Source organism: Ambystoma mexicanum, chromosome 1p, assembly GCF_040938575.1.
Source record: "Ambystoma mexicanum isolate Mex_15411 chromosome 1p, UKY_AmexF1_1, whole genome shotgun sequence".
NCBI lineage: Eukaryota > Metazoa > Chordata > Amphibia > Caudata > Ambystomatidae > Ambystoma > Ambystoma mexicanum.
This window is the reverse complement of record NC_090921.1, coordinates 184,391,714-184,417,046: the sequence shown is the minus strand read 5'-3', so window position 1 is coordinate 184,417,046 and position 25,333 is coordinate 184,391,714. Positions and strand designations below refer to the sequence as shown.

Genomic DNA, 25,333 nt, shown 5'->3' with positions numbered 1-25,333 from the left:
TACACAAACACTTTCTTACACGGTAACAGACAACAGACTAACACCAGAGCCGTTTACCTGACATGCCCCAACAGCGGATTAGGCAGAGTCAGGCAATTGACAATAACCACGCTCACCTTACGGCGCTTTACCTTCCACAGAGGGATAAAAGGCCGAGCAGGAAAGCACACTTTGAGCAAGGCCGAATGCACGAAGAGACAGCTATACCACACCGGCAGTCCAAACGGAGAAGAAAGGTGGTGAAACCTGGAAATACGAAGGGGGTATTTCCCTTGCCCTTTTCAACTCAGACCTGTGAAACCTCCAAAAGGGAAAGCATAAGACCGGGAGCTGCAGCTGGCATGCAGTGGTACACAGGGCCTCCCGCTTTGAGAGGCAAGCTGGCTACCATGGTACTGTCCTTGACCCCAGAGAACAAAGAAGCCAACGGGTTCACCACAGCCGGTGAGTTGGAGGAATCTGATAGTAATCTGAACTGTGTTGATCCCAAGGCTGCAAGTAGCAACATTTTGAACGCAAGGAATCCGAAAGAGAAAGAACTTGTGTATGTGTTTGAACTTTTAAAGAAAGCCCAGTTGAAGTCCAGGTGCAGAGGGATCTGGCGCCACGTGAGCGCTCAATCTAAAGACTCTGACCGGGACCTGTTTATAAACTACAAGAACCAGAAGGCCCAAGGAAATGGTGGCGTGTGGCGTCCGATTGGTCATATAAGGTTTAGGTCACATATGTTATACGTTACACAATCGAAAGTCTCTGACCCGTGGCCAGAGGAAAGCTAGGGAAAGGTAACCCCGCTTTCCGAGGAGAAGATTGTGAACTATGTAACATGGCAAGCGTGAGCCCAACAGCGGGATGCTGAAAGAAAGCTAGGAGGTGGAAAACCCTGCTTTCTGGTGTAAAGAAGCAATACATGAACTGTGTTAAAGAAAGGCTATAGTGAACCCGACGGAGGGAGGCCCATTTTTGCAAGGAGGATCCAAGCCCGGCGGAGGGAGATCCAAAGGGCGAAGAGCAATTGCCCAAGGTACACGAGTACCGAAGGAACCTTTTGTTTGTTTGTCATTGTGAATCAGTAAGCCTTCTAAGGCAAGAGACTTTGTCAGGGAAGAAGCTTGGCCTCTGAAGGTTTTGATATTGTTGAACCAGAACTGTGAACCTCGTGCGGACGAGACCCAGAAGTGTGCTGTGCTCGAGAGTCCCACCATGTCCCGCGCCTCAAACATGGGGAAAGGAGACACAGCCATACCATCCTGACTTATTTTGTGAACACTTCTTTATTTTCTGGTGAACATTATCCCACTCTTTTTGTAATTTAGTTGTAAGGATTGGCAATAGTTTTTTTAGTACAGGCACTTTTTATTTGACAACACGCCACTAGGCCTGCCTTACTACTATTTGATGGTCGTAGCTTGCTCCCATCATAGATTTAGGTTAGATGAGGTGTTTATCTCACCCATTATAAAGTTAAATAAACACCCTTGAACTGTGATCACTTTACTGTTGCCACCATGAGTTCCTTACAGTACTACTGGGCTGCACAACTGGGGGCAGTAAATTGACTGGGCGCATGGGGACCCGGCACTCCTTTACGTTGCGATTGGGCGTCGAAGGATAAAGGGATGGGCACCGCAGGTAGAAAGTAAAGCAGTGGAGGAGAAAGGGCCTATTTGCATCTGGGATTGGCGGTTAGTTAGAAAGGTGGTCAGCCAATCTAGTGCCCGGTCCATGATGCCGAGGGTATCACGGAACGGTGTTATGAAGATAGAATGGTTGACCATGTCAAAGGCAGAAGATAGATCAAGGAGAATGAGAGCAGCAGGAGAGTTGGAGTCAAGATTACTGAGCAGATCTTCCTGGGTGTTCAGGAGAGTAGTTTCAAGCCTGGATGCCCGGAATCCAGATTGATGGTCGTTGAGGCAACCAGCGAGTTCAGTGTGATGGATTTGTTGGGGGAAGACAAACTTTTCCAAGAGTTTGCCCAGGAAGGGGGTGGTAGAGATGGGGTGATAGTTTGCCAGGCAGGAAGGGTCAACAGACAGCTGCACAAGGGAATGCTTGAGGGATGATGGGAAGGAGCCAGTGGTGAAGAAGTGGTTACTGAAATCAGCTAGAGCTGGGGCGAGAGAGGAGATATTGTCCTTAATAGTTCTGAAAGAACCGTGGCGCGCCTGTTTGGATGTGACCTTCATAGAGCGGACAACTTTAGAGACCACATCAGGTGCAATGGGTGAGAAGGAGGAGAGTGCATGGGAGCAGGCAGGCCAAGGTAGGCAGGAGAGCAGGAGGGAGAGTGGGGATGTAGGTGGTGGAGAGTGAAGACAGGATGTCCTGAGTTTTACATGAGAAATGGGAAGAGAGGGTAGTGCAGAGAGCCTGGGAAGGAGGGTGGGAGGTAGAGACTGCATTTGGATTGGCAGGTTCCTTGCCAATTTTGTAAAGTTCAGCCATATTGTTAGTGGCTCCAGAGATGCAGGCTTGAATATCGGCCATCTTCTTGGAGCGAACAGAGAAACTGTATTTCCTTTGGAGCAGGCGACAGGCCAGATTGTCTGAGAAAGAGCCTACGGTCTGCCACTTCCGTTGAGCAACGCTGCTTTTTCGTTTCAGCGAAGCTAGATTGGAATCATACCAGCCATTGCACTTTGAATAAAACTTCAGGTGGATCCTCATGATAGGAGCAAGGATTTCAAGCGTATTGGAGATGGAGAGGTGAAGTTTAACAAGGACAGTGTCATTGGAAGAGTCAGAAGCAGGGGATGAAGGTAGAAGCAAAAGCAGCGACTGACACTTGCTTCATCGGTCGAATGACGGAGAAGGATGCTGGCAGTGTGGGAGGCGGCTCAGACAGAGGACCGAGGAACCCCAGACAGGAGGAGAGGAGAGAGTGGTTGATCCAGGCGAAGGGAACGGGAAGCGGGTTAGAGATAGGGATGTCTGCAGACATGAAGGCATCCAGAGTGTGTCCGGCTGAGTGGGTCAGACCAGAAGGAAGAATGGTAAGGGAGAGGGAGTCGCAGAGGTCGGGGAACAAAGAAGTGGCAGATTCAGGAGAGTCCAGGTGGATATTGAAATCTCCAAGAAGGAGGAGTTTAGAGGTAGCGGTCAAGAGAGAAGAGGCGAGATCAGCCCATTCGGAGAGGAAAAGAGGATAGTGCGAGGTGGCTTATAGATGGTAGCAAGGGTAAGTGAGAGTGTAGGAGAGACACTGAGCCTACAGACAAGGCATTCGAAAGAGGAGTAGCATTGAGTTGGTATGCTAGAAGCCGGAACCGACTCTGGAAGGAGAGTATACCCCTTTGAAGGTCTTCTGAGGAGGGGTACAGGGATGTGGTACGCCCATCCGAGGTGGAGAAGGGGCAAGAGGGGTGGCCGCTGGAGGAGTGGCAGGAGATGGAAGGAACTTGATGAGAGATGGAAGACGCCTATCAAGAAGGAGAAAGTTGAGCTGAGAGCCCTGGGCTATGACAGTGCCATTGTGATAGACATTAATGATACACCTAGAGGATGAGAAGCCCCCCAAAAGTACTTCCCATCTGGAGCCTCAATTAATGGGAGAAAAGGAGAAAGGAGAGCGGACAGAGACCATATGTAAAGTCCATAGGTCCGGGAGGCAGCGACAAAGTGGATGTCGGTGACCGTGTGTTAGGAAGAAGCGTTGACGTAGGTGTCGGTGATTGACAGGCCTGGATTGTAGACATTGAGATCTTTTTTTTTTTTTACTTTTTCCTCCCAGGCTTCGAGATGGAGGTAGGATATGTGATACGGTGCAGGTGGAGTAAATAGGTGAGATGGAGAGCACCATGGATGGAGTGAGAGAGCAAAAGATGGACGGGGGAGAGAGATGGAGAAATGCACAAAGCACGACAAACTCACCAGGCAGCCAAGCAGCAGACCTGTGCCGATAGACTGGAGCAGGCAGTGTCCTTTCCGGACTCTTCAGGGATTCAGGGCTTCAACTGCCAGTTAGTCCCTCCTTCCAACGGGACAGATGCACAAATGTAGCATATAAAGGCCTTAGGTTCTTAAGTCAATGATGCCTTCAGGTAGGTAGATTTCCTCTCTGGCGAAGGCCTGAAGGGAGACGAAAGGGTGCTTTGTCAGTGGTGACTAACTGCACACAGTACTTTAAAAAGCATTACATGGATATTCATAGTGCCAAGCAGTGGTCCCAGCTCCCCCCACCACTATAGGTGGGTAGGAACCAAGATATCAACACCAGACAAGCCACCACGCACTTAAGCAGGCTCCTAAGCAGGCCCCTCTCAGTATCACACTGAGCCCACAGAAGAGGGGAATTATGCCAGTGGGACCCAGCGGGGGCCGGCGGCCGCCGAATTCACCCAAAAAGATCAAATCCAGTGCAGTTGGGCAACCAAAGCAAAAGAAGACAAGAGGCAGTGAAAGCCAGGAGCTCACAGTGGCCACGGTGGAGCCACTCCACTAGGAACATCAGGGGTCCAGGTGTGCACGCAACGGGCAGAATCGCCCAGATGCACCCGGAGTCAGGGGTTCAGACGGTGCCAGCAGGGTGTGGGAGAGCCCACCAGAGCATCAACCAGGTGCCTCCTCTGCCACGGTGTATCCACGAGTGTTAGGCAGAATCCTGTGCAGTTCCCTTGGGGAACACTGCAAAAAGATTAAGACTACAGGAGTAAGCAGTAAACCCAATTGGTAGCAGTCTGTACCACCCAGATTTACTTAGTAGTTGTGGCTGAGCAGTCAGACGTCTCTCAAGAAGAGTAAGGCAGTATATAGAGTATACACAATAGGGCCAACAACACAGTGGAACAAGCAAACACTGACCAGAGCTTTGTATCAAAAGTATATAATTATTTATTTAAAACACACTTTAGGTAATACACTAGCACTCTAAATCAAAAGCAAGTTAAAACACAGTCAGATACAGTATAAACACTTGCCTTGATAACTATTAGACAAGTCAGAGTTAAAACATCACTATTTGTTAAAACAGATGTGAGTGTGTAACCTAGATGGCACTCCAATAGTTAAGCTAAAGGGAGAGAAAAAGGCAGAGCATAAAAATAAAAAAATTCCCAACACTTTCCTAAGTCCAAAGCAAGTAAGTGAAGGCAGTATACACTGTAGAGCCAAAGTTCATAGGTCCAGGCCCACTTTAAATGGAGCAAAGCGAAATGTGCCCAGGATCACACGGTTTAAAAAGCACTAAAAGTCTTTGCAGAGAGTTCAAAACAGGTTCGGGTGATTCGAAAAGTAAAGTTAGATGGCCGACCATATCATGCCAGCCCCTTCGGCCTGACCAGGCAACCAGCAGCCTGCCGATTGGCCACTTGGCCTACTTCCTTCCCCATTGGTCGCCGGCAGGCGAAGCCGGCTCACTCCCTCCAAGGACCACGGGAGACAAGGACGTCGCCTGTTTTACGCTTGTTTTGCCATGTCTGCCTTCTGCCAGCCCCCCTGGCTCTCGCACCTGACCCCATCAAAGGTAACACTGCAATTCCGGCCCAACTACCGCTCTACGATCACTGGACTGGCTGACCACTAATGCTACCCTGTGCCTCCAAATGTGAACACCCCGCACGTGTCTTTCACCCAACTGAAGCCTGCTTACTCTGCCTTACTGTCTACATGCGGCCGCTCGCAATTACTTTCTCCGCTGTGTGAGCGTTGCTACCTGGGAACATTCCGTCCCTTAGGGATAACTCCTGCTACTGCCTATAAACTCTAAGCTATCCCTCACCCCTCTATATAGCTGCGCAGACCCCGGCCATCCTACAATAGTAAAGATGCCTCCGTCTTAACGATACTCACACAAGAAGCTCACTCGCAACCCCTAGCAGTTAAATCGCCTAGACAACTTTAATATCAGTGCTAGCACCCTGGCTCTCACAACCCACACCATCCCACAATTGAAAACGCTCTCTGACTACTCAAAAACTGTTAAATTACTGGCACCTGCCAACACACTCTTATGAAAATATTGCATTTTCACCCAATTAGTGATGGTCAAATCTAGACAGACCCTGCTGCCATTGTTTGATACTTGCCTGCACAGTGTATTTTCACCCAATTAGTGATGGTCAAATCTAGACAGACCCTGCTGCCATTGTTTGATACTTGCCTGCACAGTGTATTTTCACCCAATTAGTGATGGTCAAATCTAGACAGGCCCTGCTACTATTGTTTGATACTTGCCTGCACAGTGTATTTTCACCCAATTAGTGATGGTCAAATCTAGACAGACCCTGCTGCCATTGTTTGATACTTGCCTGCACAGTCTATTTTCACCCAATTAGTGATGGTCAAATCTAGACAGACCCTGCTGCCATTGTTTGATACTTGCCTGCACAGTTTATTTTCACCCAATTAGTGATGGTCAAATCTAGACAGACCCTGCTGCCATTGTTTGATACTTGCCATATTACTTGTACTCAGCGGTCCAGCTCTTGAACAATCTACTCCGGCCGACCAAATAATTATACTGACCACCCAAGTTGCACTAGGCAGCTACCTGCCCTGCCATCTGAATACCACACCACACATATACCTACCATATGTACCTACCAGGCATCTTCTCAGCATTGGTGAGAGTAATACTCCACCTCATCTACCTGTCCAGCCACCCCAGCCCTACCTTTAGCTCAGCCTCCACAGGCACCACCTCCCCACTCAAGATGCACCCCTCTACACCATGTAGCCTTGCTGCCAGAAACTCCAAACTACGTGCCCGATTACCCAAACTTTATGAGCCTCGAGCCAGAGACTCCATCCTGTCCAATTCAACTAATCGGACCCTACCTATGCACTCTGTCCCTCCTACCAACCGCCCCACGGACACACCTAAGCTCAGCCTAACCAATACGACGACCAAGCATAAGGCTCACAACTTAACCGCCACAACCACTTGTACTAAATCTATCACCGTCTCATAAAAGGCGCCTTAATCAACGCACAATCTGTAGTAGCCCATGCCACAGATATAGCAGACATCATTCTAGCAGAAGAACTAGATTTCCTAGCCATCACCGAGTCCTGACTCCATGCAGCTGCTGGCCCAGCTCTCTCACTAGCCATCCCTGATGACTATACTATCCTCCGAGCGGATAGATCAGAATCTAGAGGTGGAGGCCTCGCCATAATTGCCAAAACACATCTCAACATTAGACTAGACACCACTAACCACCTCCCATCATGTGAATCTCTTAAAGCTAAACTTCCCACCGCCAACTCCCAAACTATCACCATCCATCTACTCTACAGACCCCCGGGACACTAGGTTCCTTTGAGGAAGACCTCACCACCACCCTCACCAACAACCTAAAAAACTCCTCCCAGAGCCTTCTCTTAGGGGACCTCAACCTTGGCTTCAAAGACTCCAAAGACCCTCAGGCTACCCATATCAACAACACCCTGTTAGAACTAGGCTTTACCCAAAGAGTATCCACCCCCACCCATAACAAAGGGAGAACCCTTGACTGGGTAGCTGACCACAAATGTGTGTCCGCCATCACAGCCAACACCCCCCAACCATGGTCCGACCACCACCTCCTCACCTTCAACCTGAAAGCCGCTAGCCCTATTACCAACAACCTTCTAGCCACAGCTATCCCCACGAGAAGCAAGAAAAATATCACAGCGGAAAAACTAATTCCCCTTATCCTCCCAACTTTAAACCAACTCTCAGCTACCTCCAACCCCCACTACCTTGTAGAAAGCTACAACAATAGCATGCACTTAGCCTTAGACGCTATCGCACCCCTAAAACCGAGGAAATGCAAGCCAAAAAACATCTGAATTCATGGTTCTCTACCCATCTAAAAGCCCTTAGATTAGAGAAGCGCATAAAGGAACAAGCATGGAGACAATCTCCCACAGATATCAATAAGCAGATTCTCAACAAAATAGTCTCCACCTACAAAAAGGAAATCATTATTGCTAAACAAGAATCATACAACCAGAGAATATCTCAAGCCAAATCCAGTACCAAGGAACTATTTACTATCATCAAAGAATTGGAAACACCTGTCCTAGTCCCAGATACATGCGTGAAAGATAAACAATGGTGCACTAGTGTCCAAAATGCCCTGTCTAACAAAGTAGCAGGCCTTCAAATCAAAATCACCAACAAGAAAAATTCCCTAACCAACTCCACCAACCTCACTAACACTCCTACACACGCTCGCCTCACGCCTCAGAACCAGATACCCAACCGACTCACCCGCTTCAGCTTTTCCAAAGTCTCGACGATAGAAGTGTAAAAAGTCATCCTCAGCCTTAAACCATCCAACTGTCAAGGTGACCCCTGTCCCTCACAAATCATCAAAGACGCAGCAAGAGACCTTTCACCATTCATCACCAAACTTATCAACGCCTCTTTCTCATCAGGTACCATCCCCAACAACCTCAAAGAGTCCTGTGTCCTCCCTCTACTCAAAAAACCCTCCCTAGACCCGACCATACCCACCAATTACAGACCCATTACCACCGTCCCCTTCCTGCTCAAAATACTAGACAAGACAGCCTACCAACAAATACAAAAATATCTTGAGCAAAACCACCTCCTGGGAATCCGGCAATCAGGCTTTAGACCCCAACATGGGACAGAGACCGCTCTCTTTGATCTTAAGGCCCAAATCGATACTCTGAGAGATAAAGGGAAAACGGCTTTATTGCTTCTCCTTGACCTCTCTGCAGCATTCGATCTAGTTGATCACAAAATCCTTTGCAACCACCTGGACTCGGCTGCCCACTTCTCCCAAGAAGCCATTGGCTGGATTGAGTCATTCCTGAGTAACAGATCCATGCGTGTCTTTTCCACCTCAGCCTCCACAGACCCCATCCCCATCGCATGTGGGGTCCCTCAAGGATCATGTGTCTCCCCCACACTCTACAACGTGTTCATGAAGCCCCTGTTTGATGATCTCGACGATCTGGGTATCACCTACACTAACTATGCTGATGATACCCATATCCTCATCCCGTTGACGGGAGATTACAACAAGGATTTGGCCTTGGTGAACAGGGTGTACCTCATCATCCAGGCATGGATGGCCTCCCACAGTCTATGCCTGAATGATGACAAGACTGAACTCATCCTTGGATCTACCTCAAATCTAAACAAACTAGACCCGAACTACTCAAGCTTCATTATAGACGGCAACTCCATCAAGGTAGCCAAGGTAGTGAAAACCCTAGGAATCTACCTAGACTCTGCCCTCTCTTTCGATAGACAGGTTAGCTCCATGGCCTCATCCAAAGCATACACATGTAAGCTTATAAGAGCAGCCAAACCGTTCCTATCCATTCAAAACTGCATCACCCTAGCCATAGCCCTTGTTTTATCAAAACTTGATTACTGCAACGCCCTCTATGTTGGAGCCAACAAACAGATCACTAATAAAATCCAGACCCTGCAAAATAATGCACTCAGAGCAGCGCTCAGCATCCCCAAGAGAGCACACATCTCCAACATCAGATCATCTTATAACTGGCTCACCGCTATTGACAAAATCTGGCTCAAAGTAGCCTCCCTAACACACAAGTGCCTCAACAATGCAGCCCCACGCTACTTAACTGACAGAATAAATAGATACACCCCCTAGAGGACCACCAGAACCTCCAATGCTAACCTACTTACAGTTCCCAGATTCAATCGATCCAAAATGGGCGGTAACAGTTTCCAGGTGACAGCTGCCCAACACTGAAACTCCCTACCACTTACCCTGAGGACACCCCAAACCTACCCCCTCTTTAGACGTAACTACATTCAGTGGTTAAAGAACAATGACCAATAACTGACCCTACCTTTGGAATCTATGCTTCTGTGTAAATATGTATATTAATAAACTGTATATCATTGTACCCTCGCAACTGTATTATCCGATACACACTCTAAATAATGTACAGCACTGTAACCAAGCTGAGAATTACCGTACTGCTCCTGCGCCCTCATACCCTCGGGTCTGGTGCGCAATACAAATGAATAAACTAAACTAAACTAAACTAGAAGGTCTGCAGCCAACCCAGTTGGAAAGCCAAGGATTTAAGGGTCACCTTTAGCAATCCGAAGAAAGGGAGGCCAGGTGGAACACAGTACCTTAAAGAGAGAGGAAGCTCCAGCGGCGGCAGTTGTTCCTGGCAGTGGATGCAAGTTGTGGTTTCGACCAGGGGAAGAGAAGATCTAGTCGAGGAGGAAACTTGTAGTCGTTGCACTGCCCAGGGAAGAGACCAGCCGCGGAGTTCGTCGATAAAAGGTGCGTTCCTTTTATTCACGGTCAAAGTGGTGAAACTTGGCTATCCGGTCGCTGGGCTGCTTGCCATGGGCGAGTCGACCAAGAGACGTCTTTGGAAGGTGAAGTGGCGAACTGGTTGATCCCATCAGCTCAGAGGCAGAAGACTCCTCCAGCAGAAGATCTCCTCTTGTTGCCGGGAAAGTGGTGAGGTCATTGCAGCAGGGCTCCACCGGTGGTGTTGTCGTTGCAGATGGCTCAGCTTCTTCCCTCTCCGGATTTCTTAGGTCATGTGGCGACTTCTGAAGTTCCAGTCCCAAAAGCCCTGCTTTTATGCAGAAAAACCCCCATTCAACAGCCTAGCTGTCACTCAAACATGCTAAGTGTTGAGCCGGGCGGCTCACCACTGGGCCAATCAGAATAGAGTGCGACTTGAGTTGCTAAGGCAACAAAGTCCAGGGTGCCAATTCCCCTCCCCACACATCCTGTGGAACCCAGACAGAGTGGCACCATTTGGAGGGCTTCTCTGAAGAAGCCCGCCAAAAAGTGGAACAAAGGGCTCGACCTTGGTCAGAGTTACAGAGACGGACACGAACGCCATTTCAGAAAAGCGTTCCGGCAAAAAGACCCATCCGTGGATTTAATATTAAATAAATAAACCAGTGGTCTCTTTATCATTGCACCAAAAAGTGGTGCGTTTAAAATCAATGGGAAAATCCCATAGGAAATATTCCGGTGGAATATTTTGGGTGGTAACCACTGCCACCAGCCAGAAACCCTTCCAGTACTTCCACAATATGATGGTTTGTACTGGTTCTGTTCACAATTTAGGACTAGTAAAGTCAATGGTGACTTTACATGTCCTGGGAGACAGTAGTCAGTCCCAGGGTATGGAGTCTATGTTGGGGGGTCACTATGACACCCCTGTGTTACTGCACTGAGGGAGCTCTGTAACACATACACAAAAAATAGATAATACCCTGTGGAATAAAGGACCCCATAGCCCACAAGCACACAAATAGTCAGAGACATACTTCAAATCATGCCTAAGAGTGGGATTAAAAGAGTCTCACTCTTAGCAGGAGACAAAAAAAAAACCCCAAAAATCCAGCAAAGTTGCTAGGGGACTCACTAGGTTTGGGAAATTAGCATTATAAGAGAATTCTCCCTAACAACGAGCTAATGCGCCACACATCGCTGTTGGGCCTGGAGGTGGGTCAGTCACTAGGAATGGGCAAGACACAGCCCAGTCGAATGCCCCCTTCCTTTTTTATTATTGCCAATGGAGCTTGGAGATCGATTTCTAAGTCTGTGTGCAGAAAATCAGGAGTTTGGAGAAAATACTGGCAAAGCTATAGTGTAGACATTGTACCGAAAACCAGGCAGCATCCTGTACCGTGTCATTTATTCCATGGCTGCTGTTAAGATTGTAGCGTGCTGGCCAGCCCTGTGAGATGTGCAGTCAGGAAACATCTCTATTGTGCTGCATGTCTGCACGCGGCCCTTCCGCCTTCCATGAGGTGAAATGGAGAGTCATTGTGGAGCTCGTGCTGCAGAGCAGGTGGCGGTGGCTGAGCAGTTGGCAGTGGTCGCCGAATGCAGCAATTGGGTAAGCCAGGTGTCCGTTTGAAGCATGAATCGCTGCGCCGCCCCACCCCTCCTCCTCAAATTATCAACAAATCTCTCTCGGGAAGCGGGCCACAGCGCCCACAACGAGAGCCAGGCAATGGACGTTAGGGCCCCGGTTTGTCATCAGGTGGCCTTCATGCATGCAGCTGGTGTAAAGACTGGAGGGGGTATCTGTACTCCTGCTCTCTATATGGCAGAGTGGAAGCACAGAGCACCCCAGCCAAGATTCTCTGTTCGGTAGCTATTGACGAGCAATCAAGGCTTAAGCTCTCAGGAGGTGATGCAGGCTGGTTCTTAAGTACAGTGTAGTCCCAGGCACCCACAAAGGAATGTCCACACACTGTTAGTGATAACACAGATCTTTATATAAATAAGGTTCACGTTATGTACACAATCACAATAACACACTTTATACTCAGGCAATTCTAAAATGATAAATATATACAGTCTCCATGTGGAGAATGTCCATTCAATTAAAATGCAGCAACTGTAGACCGTTTAAAAAACATACAAATCAATAAATAATGTGAACCCACAATAGACTTGAGGAGGAAAACAAGTTGAATAAACAATTGGCAGAATACTGGCCCCGTTTATCTAGTCACAGTTTTGACTAGGTAAACGGGGCCAGCTCCCCCACTTGGGCAACCTGTAAATAAGATAATTTAACAAGCCCAGTCTGTATATTGTTCAATATCGTCTTAGTTACCTCTAAAAAGGTTCTTCGAGGGGATTGGGTCCTCCGACGTATTCCACATCTATGACAGTAATGACCACAGCTGTGCTGCTTCAGAAAACTTTTTCGGCATAGGCGTCCTGCGTCGATGACATCGACACGCTGTCCCTCCAGGGCCTCCGTCGAGGGTCGACGTCACCAGATGTTATATCTAGGATGCACGACACCCGTACCCTCAGTTCCGTTTTTTCCGCGAAAGTGTTCGCTTCGGAATCTCAATGCGCTCGGTTCTTCTGCTTTGTAGCGGTTCTTCTACGTTGTATTGATGATGTCTTCATCCTCTTCTACCCCGAAGTTGGGCTTTTAAAAGTGTCAGGACAGCGGTTCCAAAATGTCCATCACGGACCCGAATGACGTCTGCCTCTGGTGCCTCGGCGAAAGCCATGCCACCGACGACTGCCAGTCCCTGACATCGAAGGCCTTGCGGGAGTGGAAGAAGAAATTATCGCTAGGTAGGGTTTCTAAGACCCGTAAGTCAAAATCTGCTGGGCTTTTGACCGATGACTTGAGGGGCGACTCTCCACGTCGGCGTAAATCCAGGGGGGTCTCGGAGTGGTTCCCGCCATTCCTCCGCCTCTTCTAGGCATTCTCGGAAGCGCTGTTACTGGTCGCCTTCCCCATCCTCGTCGGAGGACTCCGCCAGGCGGCGGGTAACTTGTCCCACCAAGTATTCGTTGCCAGCCGAATGGGACGCATTCCGCCAGCAGATGATGGCGATTTTTTTAATCGCAAGGCACCGTTCCATCCGTGCCTTCGAGAGAAGCCAGCAAGGAACGAGCTAGGGCCACCACTCGCACGCCTTTGGGCTCGGGCGGTCGGCGCGATCATCGGGAATCGTCGAGGTCCCGATCAGAGAAGGTTGATCGCAATAGCCGTGCCAAGTCCAGGTCCCGGTCCTCGACGCCTTCGAGACCGTCAGAGCCTGTGAGCCCTTCCAAGAAAGCATCAACGCCATTTGCGCCGTGTCTGTCGAGGGACTCTCTCGAGGCTCCGGCTTCGAAGAAGTCATCAAAGCCATCTGCGCCGAGGCCGTCGAAGGACACTCTTGAGGCGCCGGCCTCGAAGCAGTTGTCGAAGTCGTCAGCGTCTCGGTCAATGTCGACGCCGGTTCCATCGGCGCCCTCAACGCCTTTTGAGGAAATTGTGCCGGAGGTGCCCCGGAGGGCGGCGGAAACTCAGAGGAAGGCTCCCTGTAAGTCAGTGAGACCTGTTTTTGAGCCCTTCTCTGCTCTTCCATCCAGATTGGATTTATTCCAACCTTTGGATTATATTTCAGAGGTGGAAGAAGGGTCTGATGAGGAGAGGGTTGTGCCTCCTGAGGTTCCTGATGACTTGTTGTCTGGTCACAGTCAACTGGAAGACCTACGTCAGTCCTTACATGATGCCAGTGGTCTTGACACCTCTCTGGAGGTTGAGTTTGGCAGGCCTGAGCCTGGTACGCATGCCGAATCCTTGTATAGGCGTCTCATGTCGAGGGTGACTAAGTACTTAGGGTGGTCTGCTCCATCTGTTGATTTTCTGCAGGATGATATGACCGATATCCTGGACCAAGGTCCACCCACCGACCACGTGTTGCCATTTCATATGGCGTTGCAAAGAAGGGTGGCGGCGGCCGGAGAGTCTCCCGACAGTGAAGAAGTTGCTTCCGAAAAATACCATCCAGCCAGTGGTGACCCCTGCTACTTGTCAACGCACCCTACTCCAGAGAGTTTGGTGGTGCAGGCGGCTACAGCCCAGCGAAACAGGCTGTGTACCCTACCATCCCTCCGGATAGGGACGACAAGCGCTTTGATGGTTGGGCAAAGAAGGTATTTTCTTCTGGGGGTATGGCTTTAAAGGCAGCCAACTCCGTTTGTGCCCTGGGAAGATTTGCTCACACTCTGTGGAATTGTGTATCGTTCGCGGCTGAGCATATTCCCGAAGGGGAAGAACGGGATGGTTTTCTAGCCCTCGTGCAAGACGGCAAGGATGCCATGTGTGAATCCGTTTAGTCGGGTCTGGACATGGCAGACTGTGTCAGCCGGTCCATGGCTGCGAGCACCGTGATACGCAGGTTTGCGTGGTTGCGGAAGTCGGGGTTTGCTCCTGATGTGCAATCCTGACTTCTCATTCAGCAGGACATTCCGATCTCGGCAGTTCATCTGGCCAGAGACGAAAACACGGCGTCGGACGCTCTGAGCAGGCATAGCACGGTCTCTCACGAGTGGGAGCTGGCTCAGGAAGTTCTGTTGGAGATCTTTGGCCTTTGGGGAACCCCGCAAGTGGATCTCTTCGCCGCCAGGGTCAACTGGAAGTGCGAAAGATTCTGCTTGCAGGAATTTCCTCCAAGAGGAGCCTTAGGGGACGCGTTCATAGTGGAGTGGTCCTTCCCACTGCTGTATGCGTTCCCTCCAGTCCCCGTCATTCCGCAGGTGTTGCGGAGGTTACGGAGGTTCGGTTCCCGGATGATCCTCATTGCACCAGCATGGGCCAGGAGGGCGTGGTACCTGGACGTTCTCGACATGTCCATCTGCCCTCCACGCCGTTTTCCCTACTGAGACAATCTGCTCTCACGGGAGGGGGTCGGGTTCTCGATCCAGAGGTCAAGTCCCTCAGCCTTCACGCTTGGTATCTGAAAGGTTGAGGTGTAAGGATTGGGACCTCCCTGAAGACGTGATGGAGGTGTTGCTTTCGGCCAGAAGGCCCGCAATGAAAACTCTGTACCGTTGCCGTTGGAGAAAGTTCTGCGACTGGTGCAGGGTACAGAATGTGGATCCTTTTAATGTTCCATTCCTTTGGTTTTGTCTTTTTTGCTTTCTTTAGCCCACAAGGGCCTGAAAGTAGGTACCATTAAGGGTTACCTGGTGGCGCTGTCCATATTTAAGCGCTCATCTGAGGAATGTTCTTATTTTAAGATCCCTTTGATCTCTCTGTTTCTAAAAGGGCTAACTAATGTGTTTCCACCGTCGCCTTTTCAGGTGCCGAGATGGGATTTGAATTTGGTTTTAAAGTTCCTAATGGGAGCTCCGTTTGAGCCCTTCCATTCTTGTCCATTGCGACTGTTGTCCTTTAAAACTGTATTTTTAGTTGCGGTTACTTCCGCACACAGACTAGGTGAGTTGCAGGCACTTTCCACCAAACCACCCTTCACTGTGTTCCATAAGGACAGGGTTGGCCTTAGGGTGTGGCCTTCTTTTCTTCCGAAGTTTTTGTCGGAATTCCACTTGAGCCAGAGGTTAATTCTTCCGGCGTTTTATCCTCCTCCACATCCTAACAAGGAAGAGGAGAGGCTCCATAGGTTGGATCCTAGGAGAGCTTTGAGTTTCTATCTCTCACGGATGTCCTGGGTCAGAGTGGACTATCAGCTCTTTGTTGCTTATGCTGGAAGGCATTTAGGTCAGGCTGTTTCTAAGCAGACCTTGTCCAGAAGGATCATTTTGACGATCTCTGAGTGTTACCGTTTGGCGGGAAAGGACCCTCCAGTAGGCTTACGGGCTCACTCTACTAGGGGTGTGGCTGCCTCCACTGCCCTACAGAGGCGGGTTCCGATTTGCAATATTTGCGAAGCAGCCACATGGGCCTCTGTCCATACCTTTGTGAGACACTATTCCTTGGACTCCATCCATGGGCAGGATTTGGCCTTTAGTAAGGCAGTCCTGTATTCAGCAATTTGATTGGGCATTCTAAAATTCTAAATTTGTTAATTCTTTTCCCACCTCCATACGTTGGTACTGCTTTGGGAGTCTGTCATAGATGTGGAATACATCGGAGTACACAATCCCCTCAAAGAACAAGTTACTTATCTTACCTGGTAACATTCTTTCAATGGGATGTTCCTCCGATGTATTCCACATTGACCCTTCCCAGCCTGCTCCTCTACAGAATTTCTTATGTGATTGCAGCTTATGTTTCCGCAAGGATTTCTCCAGTCATACTGGCAGGAGATTGGTGCCACACATTCTGGGAAAAAACTACAACTGAGGCTGCGGGCGTTGTGCGTCCTGGATATAACATCCGGTGACGTCGGGCCTACGACGTCATCGACACAGGACGCCTACGCTGAAAAAGTTTTCCGAAGCAGCACAGCTGTGGTCATTACTGTCATGGATGTAGAATACGTTGGAGGACCATCCCATCGAAAGAACGTTACCAGGTAAGATAAGTAACTAGTTTTACTACCCCAATGTACTTGGTTTAGCAGAGTTTGACGACAGGTCATCGATAGATCCTTCTGGAGTGAGCTCCCTTTAAGGCAGGAGCCACAGATCGTCGAGATCCCATGAAGAAAAGGGTGAACAACTGCAGGGAGGCAGCAGCCTCGATCGTGGCTGTGCTCGTTGTCAATCGGTCGTGGACGTCCTGCAAAGATGACGATGGTTAGTTGCCGCAAAGAGTCAATGAAGAACTTTGGGCCAGCAAAGGCGTCGAGTCATCAGCATCTTTGTGGTCTTCGGGTGGCGGCGAACCCACAAGCGGATTCTCCTCGGTGTGTCGGCAGCCTCGACTTTCTCCGGCAGGAGAAAGTGGTCGACGGTGCTCGTGAGAGAGTCCTTGGATTCAAATGTCTTCGACAATGGTGCACTGCGGCTCCGGTCGATGATGATGGTCGTCGACTGTGATGGACTCCAATGTCCGGGCACTTCACTTCGTGATTCCGCGTAGGTCCCCGTCTACGGTCGGCAGCCTTTTGAAGACTGGCTTCCAGGGAGCCTTGGCGAAGGTTAGCTGGTGCACGATGATCCCTCGTAGCTCGGGAAGAGGTTGCCTAGCCAGATCCTCTCTTGGATCAGTTTCTTGAAGCCACAGCAGCTTTCTGATTGCGTTGAAGGGAAACAGAGGTTCACCTTCTTCTTCCGGCTTGGCTTTGAGAGTAAGCATCTAGAATCGACTTCAGCTTCTGAACGATTTCCTTCAGTGAGAGGCCCCCACATATAGTGTTTGGTCTCTGATTCACTCTGCTGAGTCACACTCAGGCAACCAATCATTCAGAAGGGCATTCAGGCATGCAAGCAGTCAATCAGACTCACAGTGCATTCAGGCTATTCCGTTCCCTTCAGACACTAACAACAAGGAATGTGTATTCAGCTCTCCACACTGCATTCATACCAGTTTCGGGCAAGGCTGTCTCATTCATTGTGTTTCATACCAGACGCCAGACACCCATAACATGAAGTGCATATTGGTCATACACTCCATTCACCCAGGTCCCACCCCAAGGACGTACCCACAACATACAGTCATTGGAAAGGCTCCAGCCAGTATGGCTTGGACTCCCCCACAATACCATATATGGAACTTCCACCCAATAGCCAGTCAAGGGGAAGGGACAGAGTCAGGGCTTCCCAGGACTTTGGGAAAGCAAGGTAACAAGCAATAGATAGCAAGAAGCCACAAGTGCCTCTACCCCTACCCCTACCCCTGGGTGCCAGAAGGGTATCCCAAGGGTCTGTACACTAAACCAAAAAGAGGAAGAGCTGCACTGCTAGGAGTCCCACATGGACTCCTGTGCAGAAGACAATACAGAACACACCTGAAAAAGGACTACAGGACAAGGAAAGGGAGGCCCTGTCCTTTCAATGCATTTCCAGCATCATAGCCGGTCTCGTCCGTGCCGTGATATGGACAGTCTCACAATAAGGGATTCTGCAGGGATGAGCCGCCCGGCACTCGACACACCCCTACGGCCGCAGGAAGGAGTCGATGTCAGAGAAGCGGCCGCCCCACATCTAGATTGGCGTGGGCCCAGGGTGAGGTAAGGGCTGTAGATCTCCAGCATCACACACCAGACAGAGCCCAAAGTCGCTTTGCAGCCCCTTGTGATCTTAGCTGCCGATGCCCACCCTCACCGCTGCGCTAGGTAAACAATATCAGGGATATAATTACAAACCAGCGCTTGTCTTTGTCAGAGCTTTGTCATAGCTCACTCGCACTGCGGCCATTTTGGCCAAAAACCTAATAAATCTTTGTATATTTGTGTAAATCTGTTGGGTCCCGTCTGGCCAAATCTGCAGGAGCTGTTAAATCCCACAGGCCCCCTCCAAGCATTTCCAACCCAGCCCTATATATCACGGCTGAATTAGCAACCCTAGGGAAGGCAAAGTGGAAGTGGATACAATAACAAACAGAATCTCTCTTCTTCAATTGGATCAGGATCTGCAGCGAAGAAAACAAGAACAAGAGATCACACAATTACATTTACCCAGTACTTAACGCACTTCACTGTTCTGACATTCCTACTAAGACTGCACCATTATCTGTAATCCTCTGCAGAGAGCTTGGATGAATTTCTCTAGATGTGACACCTTTTGGATCTTTTCTGGGCAAACACCTGGCCAAGTAGTAAAAGCCCTCCTTATGACCTTGGCCTCAACAATTGTCCCTAAGGTGTAGTACTAAAGCTAATTTTAGTCAATATCTTATTTTCCAAAAACGAATCTAAACCAACTAATCTTTTTTACTATATATATTTTAGCTAGTAACTGAATATGCGTAGTCTTTAACTATTCTTCAATTTTCTTCTGAATAAAGTTATCTCGAACGTAAATTAACACTTAAAGGACTTCACTTCTTATTGCTCTTTTTCTAATTCTTAACTTGCGCTGCCCATGGCGGACGGGTTGTGTCCTTGTCCGTTGCACTTTTCTGTAAGAATAAGCACTCCTCTGCGTATGCGCGACGAGTTGTATCCACAGCCGCAATAGTCTCTTCAGCGACCTACAGGTTTCCAAAACCTTTCCGTGCTCAGCACATTCATCTATGCACAGCTTTTGAGTCCAAACGCGACACTGCTTGCACGGCTTTCCATGTTACCGACACAAACAATTCAAGTAGATTCAATGGTACAGTAATACGTGCACAGGTTCAACTAAAACTAAACACTTCTACGCATATTAGTCTCTAGAATGCAGTGCTCCCTATTGCTTCTGCTTCAGTTATTTTCTTCCTGCTCTTGATGGGATCTCGATCTCTAAACGATGCACTCCCACCTGGGAATTTCTGCTACTTCATCCAAAATGTCAAATCACTTGAAGATACTTCCTTATTCTTCTGTAATTCTCCAAAACTCTATACTATCTTGGCCTGGAATGAGGAGCTCAACAAACACAGGACCTGTGGGTAACTTAACTTAGATAAAAAACAGGTAAAGAATCTTGCCAACAGTCAAAGTTCAGTGTTATTGTTTCCTGACCAATCAGCACCCCATGGTTCTTTTTCCATCTTGGTCTGGGCTTAATTCACTTCCTGAAAATCAAAGTCAAGGAAATGAGCTGCTCAGATATCTGTTCCTAATAATTCTATACAGTCTAACTCTTAAACTAATGTCTTGCCTGAGGGAAGCATCTCACAATTCTTAGTACTGCCACTGGCCACGTGCGGAACCTGACAACATCTTCTGTCTAACTTAAATTATTGGAGTGCTTTGTGTGTGCTCATTTGTAGCTGTAGACCACTCTTAAACACTCCTGATTCTAAGTCTTACTGCTCTGCTGCCCTACCTTGATTGAGTTCGGCTAGATATTGGTGTCTTCCTGCTATTCATTTTAATAGGGTGACCCCTTTAGAATCCATCTTCACCACCTATCTTTTTCAATATTTAAGGTGTATTTAATGTATTCATCTATGCACTCATATAACTGGAGCTTCTTTGCACACCATAGGACACTCCCATTTTAAGGCAAGCCCTAATTATAAAAGTCCAGCTTTAGTAAATATGGTATGTTTGTTCTCAAAAGTACCTTTTTGCTCCCTAACAATATGAACGGTGCCCTCTAAAAGGGGAAATATCCTGTCATGTTAAAATCCTGAGCCGATTACTGCCTCTATGTGAGCGTTCCTAATTCACTGCGTTATTGTGTTGCTCTGTTTTGTTGTTTACCATGCCCTCAGAGCTTACTTTAATCCCTCATCCACTGTTACCACTGTGTGGTTAATGGAGTGTAATGTAACCCTGGCTACTACATTTAGGACCAGGGAATCTTCTAACACTGTGGATTTCTGTCATAATGGCCGCCTCACAGCCAAATAAGAAAGCAACTTAACATTTAAAGTATTGTAAGAAAAATGTGAGAATGACCATGCCTAGAATTATATTTACTGACTTTATCCTGGCTGTAACATCATTACTTGTTCCATTAGTGAGTGTATTAATCATGCAGGACATCATTATTCATCAGCTTTGATGTAATTACCAAGTTAGTTTACATACACAAACCGTCTACAAGAAACTTGGACATGGACAGATTGCTGGTTGCTTGTGCATACACTTAATGTGCGTCTTTTACAAAAAGGCAATATACTACATAATGTTGTCCCTCTCTCTAGGTCCGTTCACTAGCAATATAGGTTGTGATCCTGCACTGGAACAATTGGCAGCAATCCAAGAGATGCTTAATGCCATGAAGGCTGAAGAGAACACCATTCGATCTGGGCTGGGCATCTTCAAAATTGAACACCCCCTATCCAAGGAGCTACAAGCCCTCGAGAGGGTGAGTCTGAAACGCACCAACTGAGGATGTAATTCTGAGTGTTTCTGTTCATTTTCACCCATACCAACTGTCTACGGGAAGCATTAAGGGGGAACGGGAACTCATCAACATGAGATGATGCCCAAATGTATATGCTTAGAAAACTTCTATGCAGTTCTGATACCTGCACAGTAGGAATGTTGATACTGGTTGAGTCATCAAGAGTGAACAAGAACACTTCAGCATGAGAATCTTCCCAAAAGTATATGCTTAGAATACTTGCATGCTGTTCGGCTACCTACACAGGTGCGATGTTAATACTGGTTACATAACTTTTCATGCATATGTTTCATAAATTCCAAACAGTTCTGTTGTCCTTCTGGTTGGGAATGCCTGCCGTGCAGGCTGAACCGGAAAAGGCTTCTCAAAGAATGCTTGATCTTAAAGTTTGGACTACAAACCCAGCGTGAGTAACCCCTTGCACTGTGAGACCAAATCCCCACCCACATCAGCCCCAGATGATATTATTTCTATTGATAGTATGCAGGGAAATGTTTGTTATATCTCTCCGATTTTGCCTTTTGTTGCTGGCACATTTTTAGAAGTGGCAGCATTATTTTTGTCCTTTTTTTAAACTGGCAACTGCTACTGATTAATGTCCATCACCTCCCTTTTGTGCTCTGGCTTATCAGAATGCTCTATATATTAGAACTGCTGTACCTCTTATTATACATGTTACAACTCTACCAGTCTTCCATTTCCCAATGAAAGCCATACTACTATGCGTAGATAATGTGTGCCGCTATTAGATCCACAGAACTATTCTGTATTGTGTGATAGGGCCAAGGAACTGCCCTTGTCAGGTGGGGTTGGAATGCCTATCGGGGTATACACCAGAGCCAGTCCTACCCATCTGGGGTGTAAGAGTTGGGAGGGCCCTAGTCCCTACGCATTCTCCATGTGTCTCTCTGTTTTTGCTAATATTACCACTATCTGCCCACCTATGTGTTCACAGCACAATTCTGCTCAGTGTTTTTCTTCCCATCTCACAGAACCTACAATACCGGCAGCCATTGCCCTTGTGCTATCAGCGCATGACCATAGAGGGATAGAATCAAGTGAACGAAAAGCAGATATAACCATGCAGGAGCCTGACTGTAGCAGGCCGTTATGCATCCCACTGCAGAAGAAACGTCAATGCAAAGAGTGGAATGGGTCCAACAGTTCTACCCGCCCAAGCAGAACAACCGGCTACAGCACCATGCTGGGGCCCAGAAAACCCAATGAGTCTGGTCGCTTTAATGGACATTCTTCATACCTGCCTGAGAGCAGCAGAGCGGTGCCCACATCAAAACAGTCTTTCACACTGGTCTGGAAGGTCTCTCTTGAACTGGAATATTGACTGGCCACCACTGCTAGACACTGGCAGACTGTGTATGAAAAAGGGACAGGCTTTACATGTTTTGTTAATTTTCTGTTGCTGGTAACACTTCCCCCTGGGGAAAGGAAAGGCAAAGGTTGGCCTGGCGAACGAGCTGAGGCCGACGGCCAATGGAGCGGGAAAAGGGAGGCATAAAGGTGGCACAGGAAGCAGGAAAGCTGTGGGTAGTTCAGGTGAAATCATGGGAAGAGCAGGAAAAGGGAGTGCAAGGACAGAGCAGAGGAGCGCAAGGACAGAGCAGAGGAGCGCAAGGACAGAGCAGAGGAGCTTGGAGAAGAATTATTAACAGATGGTGCAAGGTGGCGTGTTTGTTGGCGGGAGATAATGGTACTTGTATTTGAGTGAGCATTAAAGGTGTATGTGCGTGTGTTTGTGGGTTAGGGGCAGTAGGCAGTGAATGATAAGGTGACTGGGAAGTGAATGAAGAGTGACTGGGGAAGGTGTCTGTGGAGAGGAGAGTAGTAGGCTTGAGAGGAAGGTAGTAGTAGAGTGACAAGGCGTAGTAGAGAGGAGAGTAGTAGCAGAGTAGAGAGGTGTAGAGTGGAGACGAGAGTAGTAGTAGAGTGGAGATTAGTAGAGTAGTGGGACGGAGAAGAGAAGGAAGTAATAGTAATGTGTAGAGCGATTAGGAGTGGGAGAAAGTATAATCAAAGAGTTGAGGTGGAACAGAAAGGGACAAAGGACAGTAGTAGGGAGCGGAAGGAGGGGGGCGGAGGGTAGAGTATGATATGATATGGCATTTATAACGCGCCTATACACAGGTGTTTCAAGGCGCGACGAGGCAGGGAGGGGAGGAACAAGGGGAGACAGACAACGATCCTACTAGGCCAATTGTCATTCAGATCGCGCAAGTGCAGGGGTGGGGGAGGGGGAGGGGGAAAAGTGCAAGGGGAAGGGGGGGGAAGTGCAGTACAAGGTAAGTGGCGTAAAGTAATACATAAATAGGGCCAGCTGGTGGCAAGTGCAAGGTAAGTGCAGAACAAGTGCTGGAAAGGGGGGGGGCTGTAGGGATACAGAGACAGTCCCGCAGTGCAGAGGGGATTCCAGGGCATCAGTGCAAGTGGAGAGTGGCTGGGCCCAGGACCGAGGCCGTTAAGAATGGTCCAGTTGCAGAATCAGTGCAGTTTCAGTGAAGAATATTAGCTGTTCAGCAGGGAAGAGGGAGAGAGAAAGCAGAAGCAAAGAGGAAGGTTTTGAGGTGCTTCCGGAACCGGAGATGGTTCCCCTCAAGTTTCAGGGAGGCAGGAAGGCTGTTCCAGAGGGAGGCCCCTGCCGTGGAGAGAGATCTACCCCCAGCTCGTTGCTTCGAGAAGCGGCTGACCCTGAGGGAGTTGGAGGCGGATGAGCGAAGGGCTCGGGAAGGAAGATATTTGGGAAGAGAGAGTTGAAGGTATTTAGGACCAAGGCCCCAGAAGGCCTTGTGGACAATGCAGAGGGTTTTGAACTGTATCCTCGCAGCCACTGGGAGCCAGTGTAGAGATTTCAGTCCTGGAGAGATACGGTCCCTGGGCTTGAGGCCAAGGACAAGTCTCGCAGTTCTGTTCTGGATGAGTTGCAGAGGGCGGAGAGTGGAGGCAGGCAGATTAAGATAGAGGCTGTTACAGTAATCCAGCTTCGAGAGAACCAGGGCTCGGGAGACAGTGAGCTTCTGGGGGAAGGAGAGGAAGGGAAGAATACCTCTGAGGAGGTGCAGCTGGTAGTGTGACTTCATAGCGACGTCAGAAATATGAGGAGAGAAGGAGAGTGTGGAGTCGAAGATGACCCCAAGGTTTTTTGCATTGCAGGTAGGAGCAGGGAGGGGGCCAAGGGAGGCAGGCCAGAGAGCTGCAGGGAAGGAGGGAGTGGGTGTACCGATGAGTAGAATCTCAGTCTTACTGGCATTAAGGCAGAGGTCATTGGCGGCACACCATTCCTGGATAGCAGACAGACAGTCAGGGATGAGGGAAGGAGAAGGGGAGGCTGAGGGTAGCCTGAAAATGAGCTGGGTATCGTCCGCATAGCACTGGAAATTAGGGCAGAGAGCGGCGATGCGGTGGGCAAGGAGTGCCAGATACTGGTTGAACAGCCAGGGAGAGAGATTAGATTCCTGGGGGACACCGCAGGTGGAGAAAAAGATGTCGGAGAGGAAGGACCCCAGTTGGACCTGGGAGGGTCGATTTGAAAGGAAAGAGGTCAGCCACGCCAGAGCCTGACCAGTGATACCCAGGTTTTCACGGAGACGGTTGAGTAGGATGGCATGGTTGACAGTGTCAAAGGCAGAAGAGAGATCGAGCAGAATGAGAACACACGGAGTGTTGGAATCGAGGTTCAAGAGCAGTTCTTCACGGATGTTCAGGAGAGCAGTTTCCGTGCTTCTGGCAGCTCTGAAACCAGATTGATGGTCATGAAGACTACCAACAGATTCAGCATGGAGGTTAAGCTGGGAGATGGCCAGTTTCTCCAGGAGCTTGCCCAGGAAGGGAGTGATGGAGATAGGGCGATAGTTAGCCGGGCAGGAGGGGTCGGAAGAGGGTTTCTTAAGAAGAGGGTGCACAAGGGAGTGCTTGAGGGGGGAAGGGAAGACTCCAGAGGCGAAGGAGTGGTTGCAAAAGTCAGCCAGGGCAGGAGCCAGGGAGTCGATGTGGTCCTTGATAGTTTTGGAGGAACAGGGGTGAACCTGTTTAGACGAGACTTTCATAGATCGGACTTGTCTGGAAACCTCGTCAGCAGAGAAAAGTGGAAAGGCAGAGAAAGAGGGAGGAGGGGTGACTGCAGAAGGACCAGAGGAAGAGCCGGGAAGGGCGGGAGGGAGGTGAAAGGAGGAGAGCGAGGACAGGTTTGTCCTGAGTTTTAGAGATGAAGTGAGAGGCCAATGCAGTGCAGAGGGCCTGGGAGG

The 25,333-nt window shown here is 48.8% G+C and overlaps 1 protein-coding gene and 1 long non-coding RNA gene across 2 annotated transcripts in view; one reads left to right on the top strand and one right to left on the bottom strand.

Annotated features, from left to right (window-relative positions):
* Positions 1 to 25,333, top strand: part of DNAH2 (dynein axonemal heavy chain 2) — a 3,498,763-nt gene that overhangs the window by 1,061,049 nt on the left and 2,412,381 nt on the right. Inside the window, exon 24 of the mRNA XM_069646273.1 lies at positions 20,875 to 21,038. Coding sequence (XP_069502374.1) covers positions 20,875 to 21,038 — 164 coding nt within the window. The remainder of the gene's footprint in view (positions 1 to 20,874; positions 21,039 to 25,333) is intronic.
* LOC138567786 (uncharacterized) overlaps positions 1 to 25,333 on the bottom strand; it is a 401,922-nt gene that overhangs the window by 239,989 nt on the left and 136,600 nt on the right. Inside the window, exon 2 of the long non-coding RNA XR_011302276.1 lies at positions 3,874 to 4,071. This is a non-coding gene — a long non-coding RNA (uncharacterized lncRNA). The remainder of the gene's footprint in view (positions 1 to 3,873; positions 4,072 to 25,333) is intronic.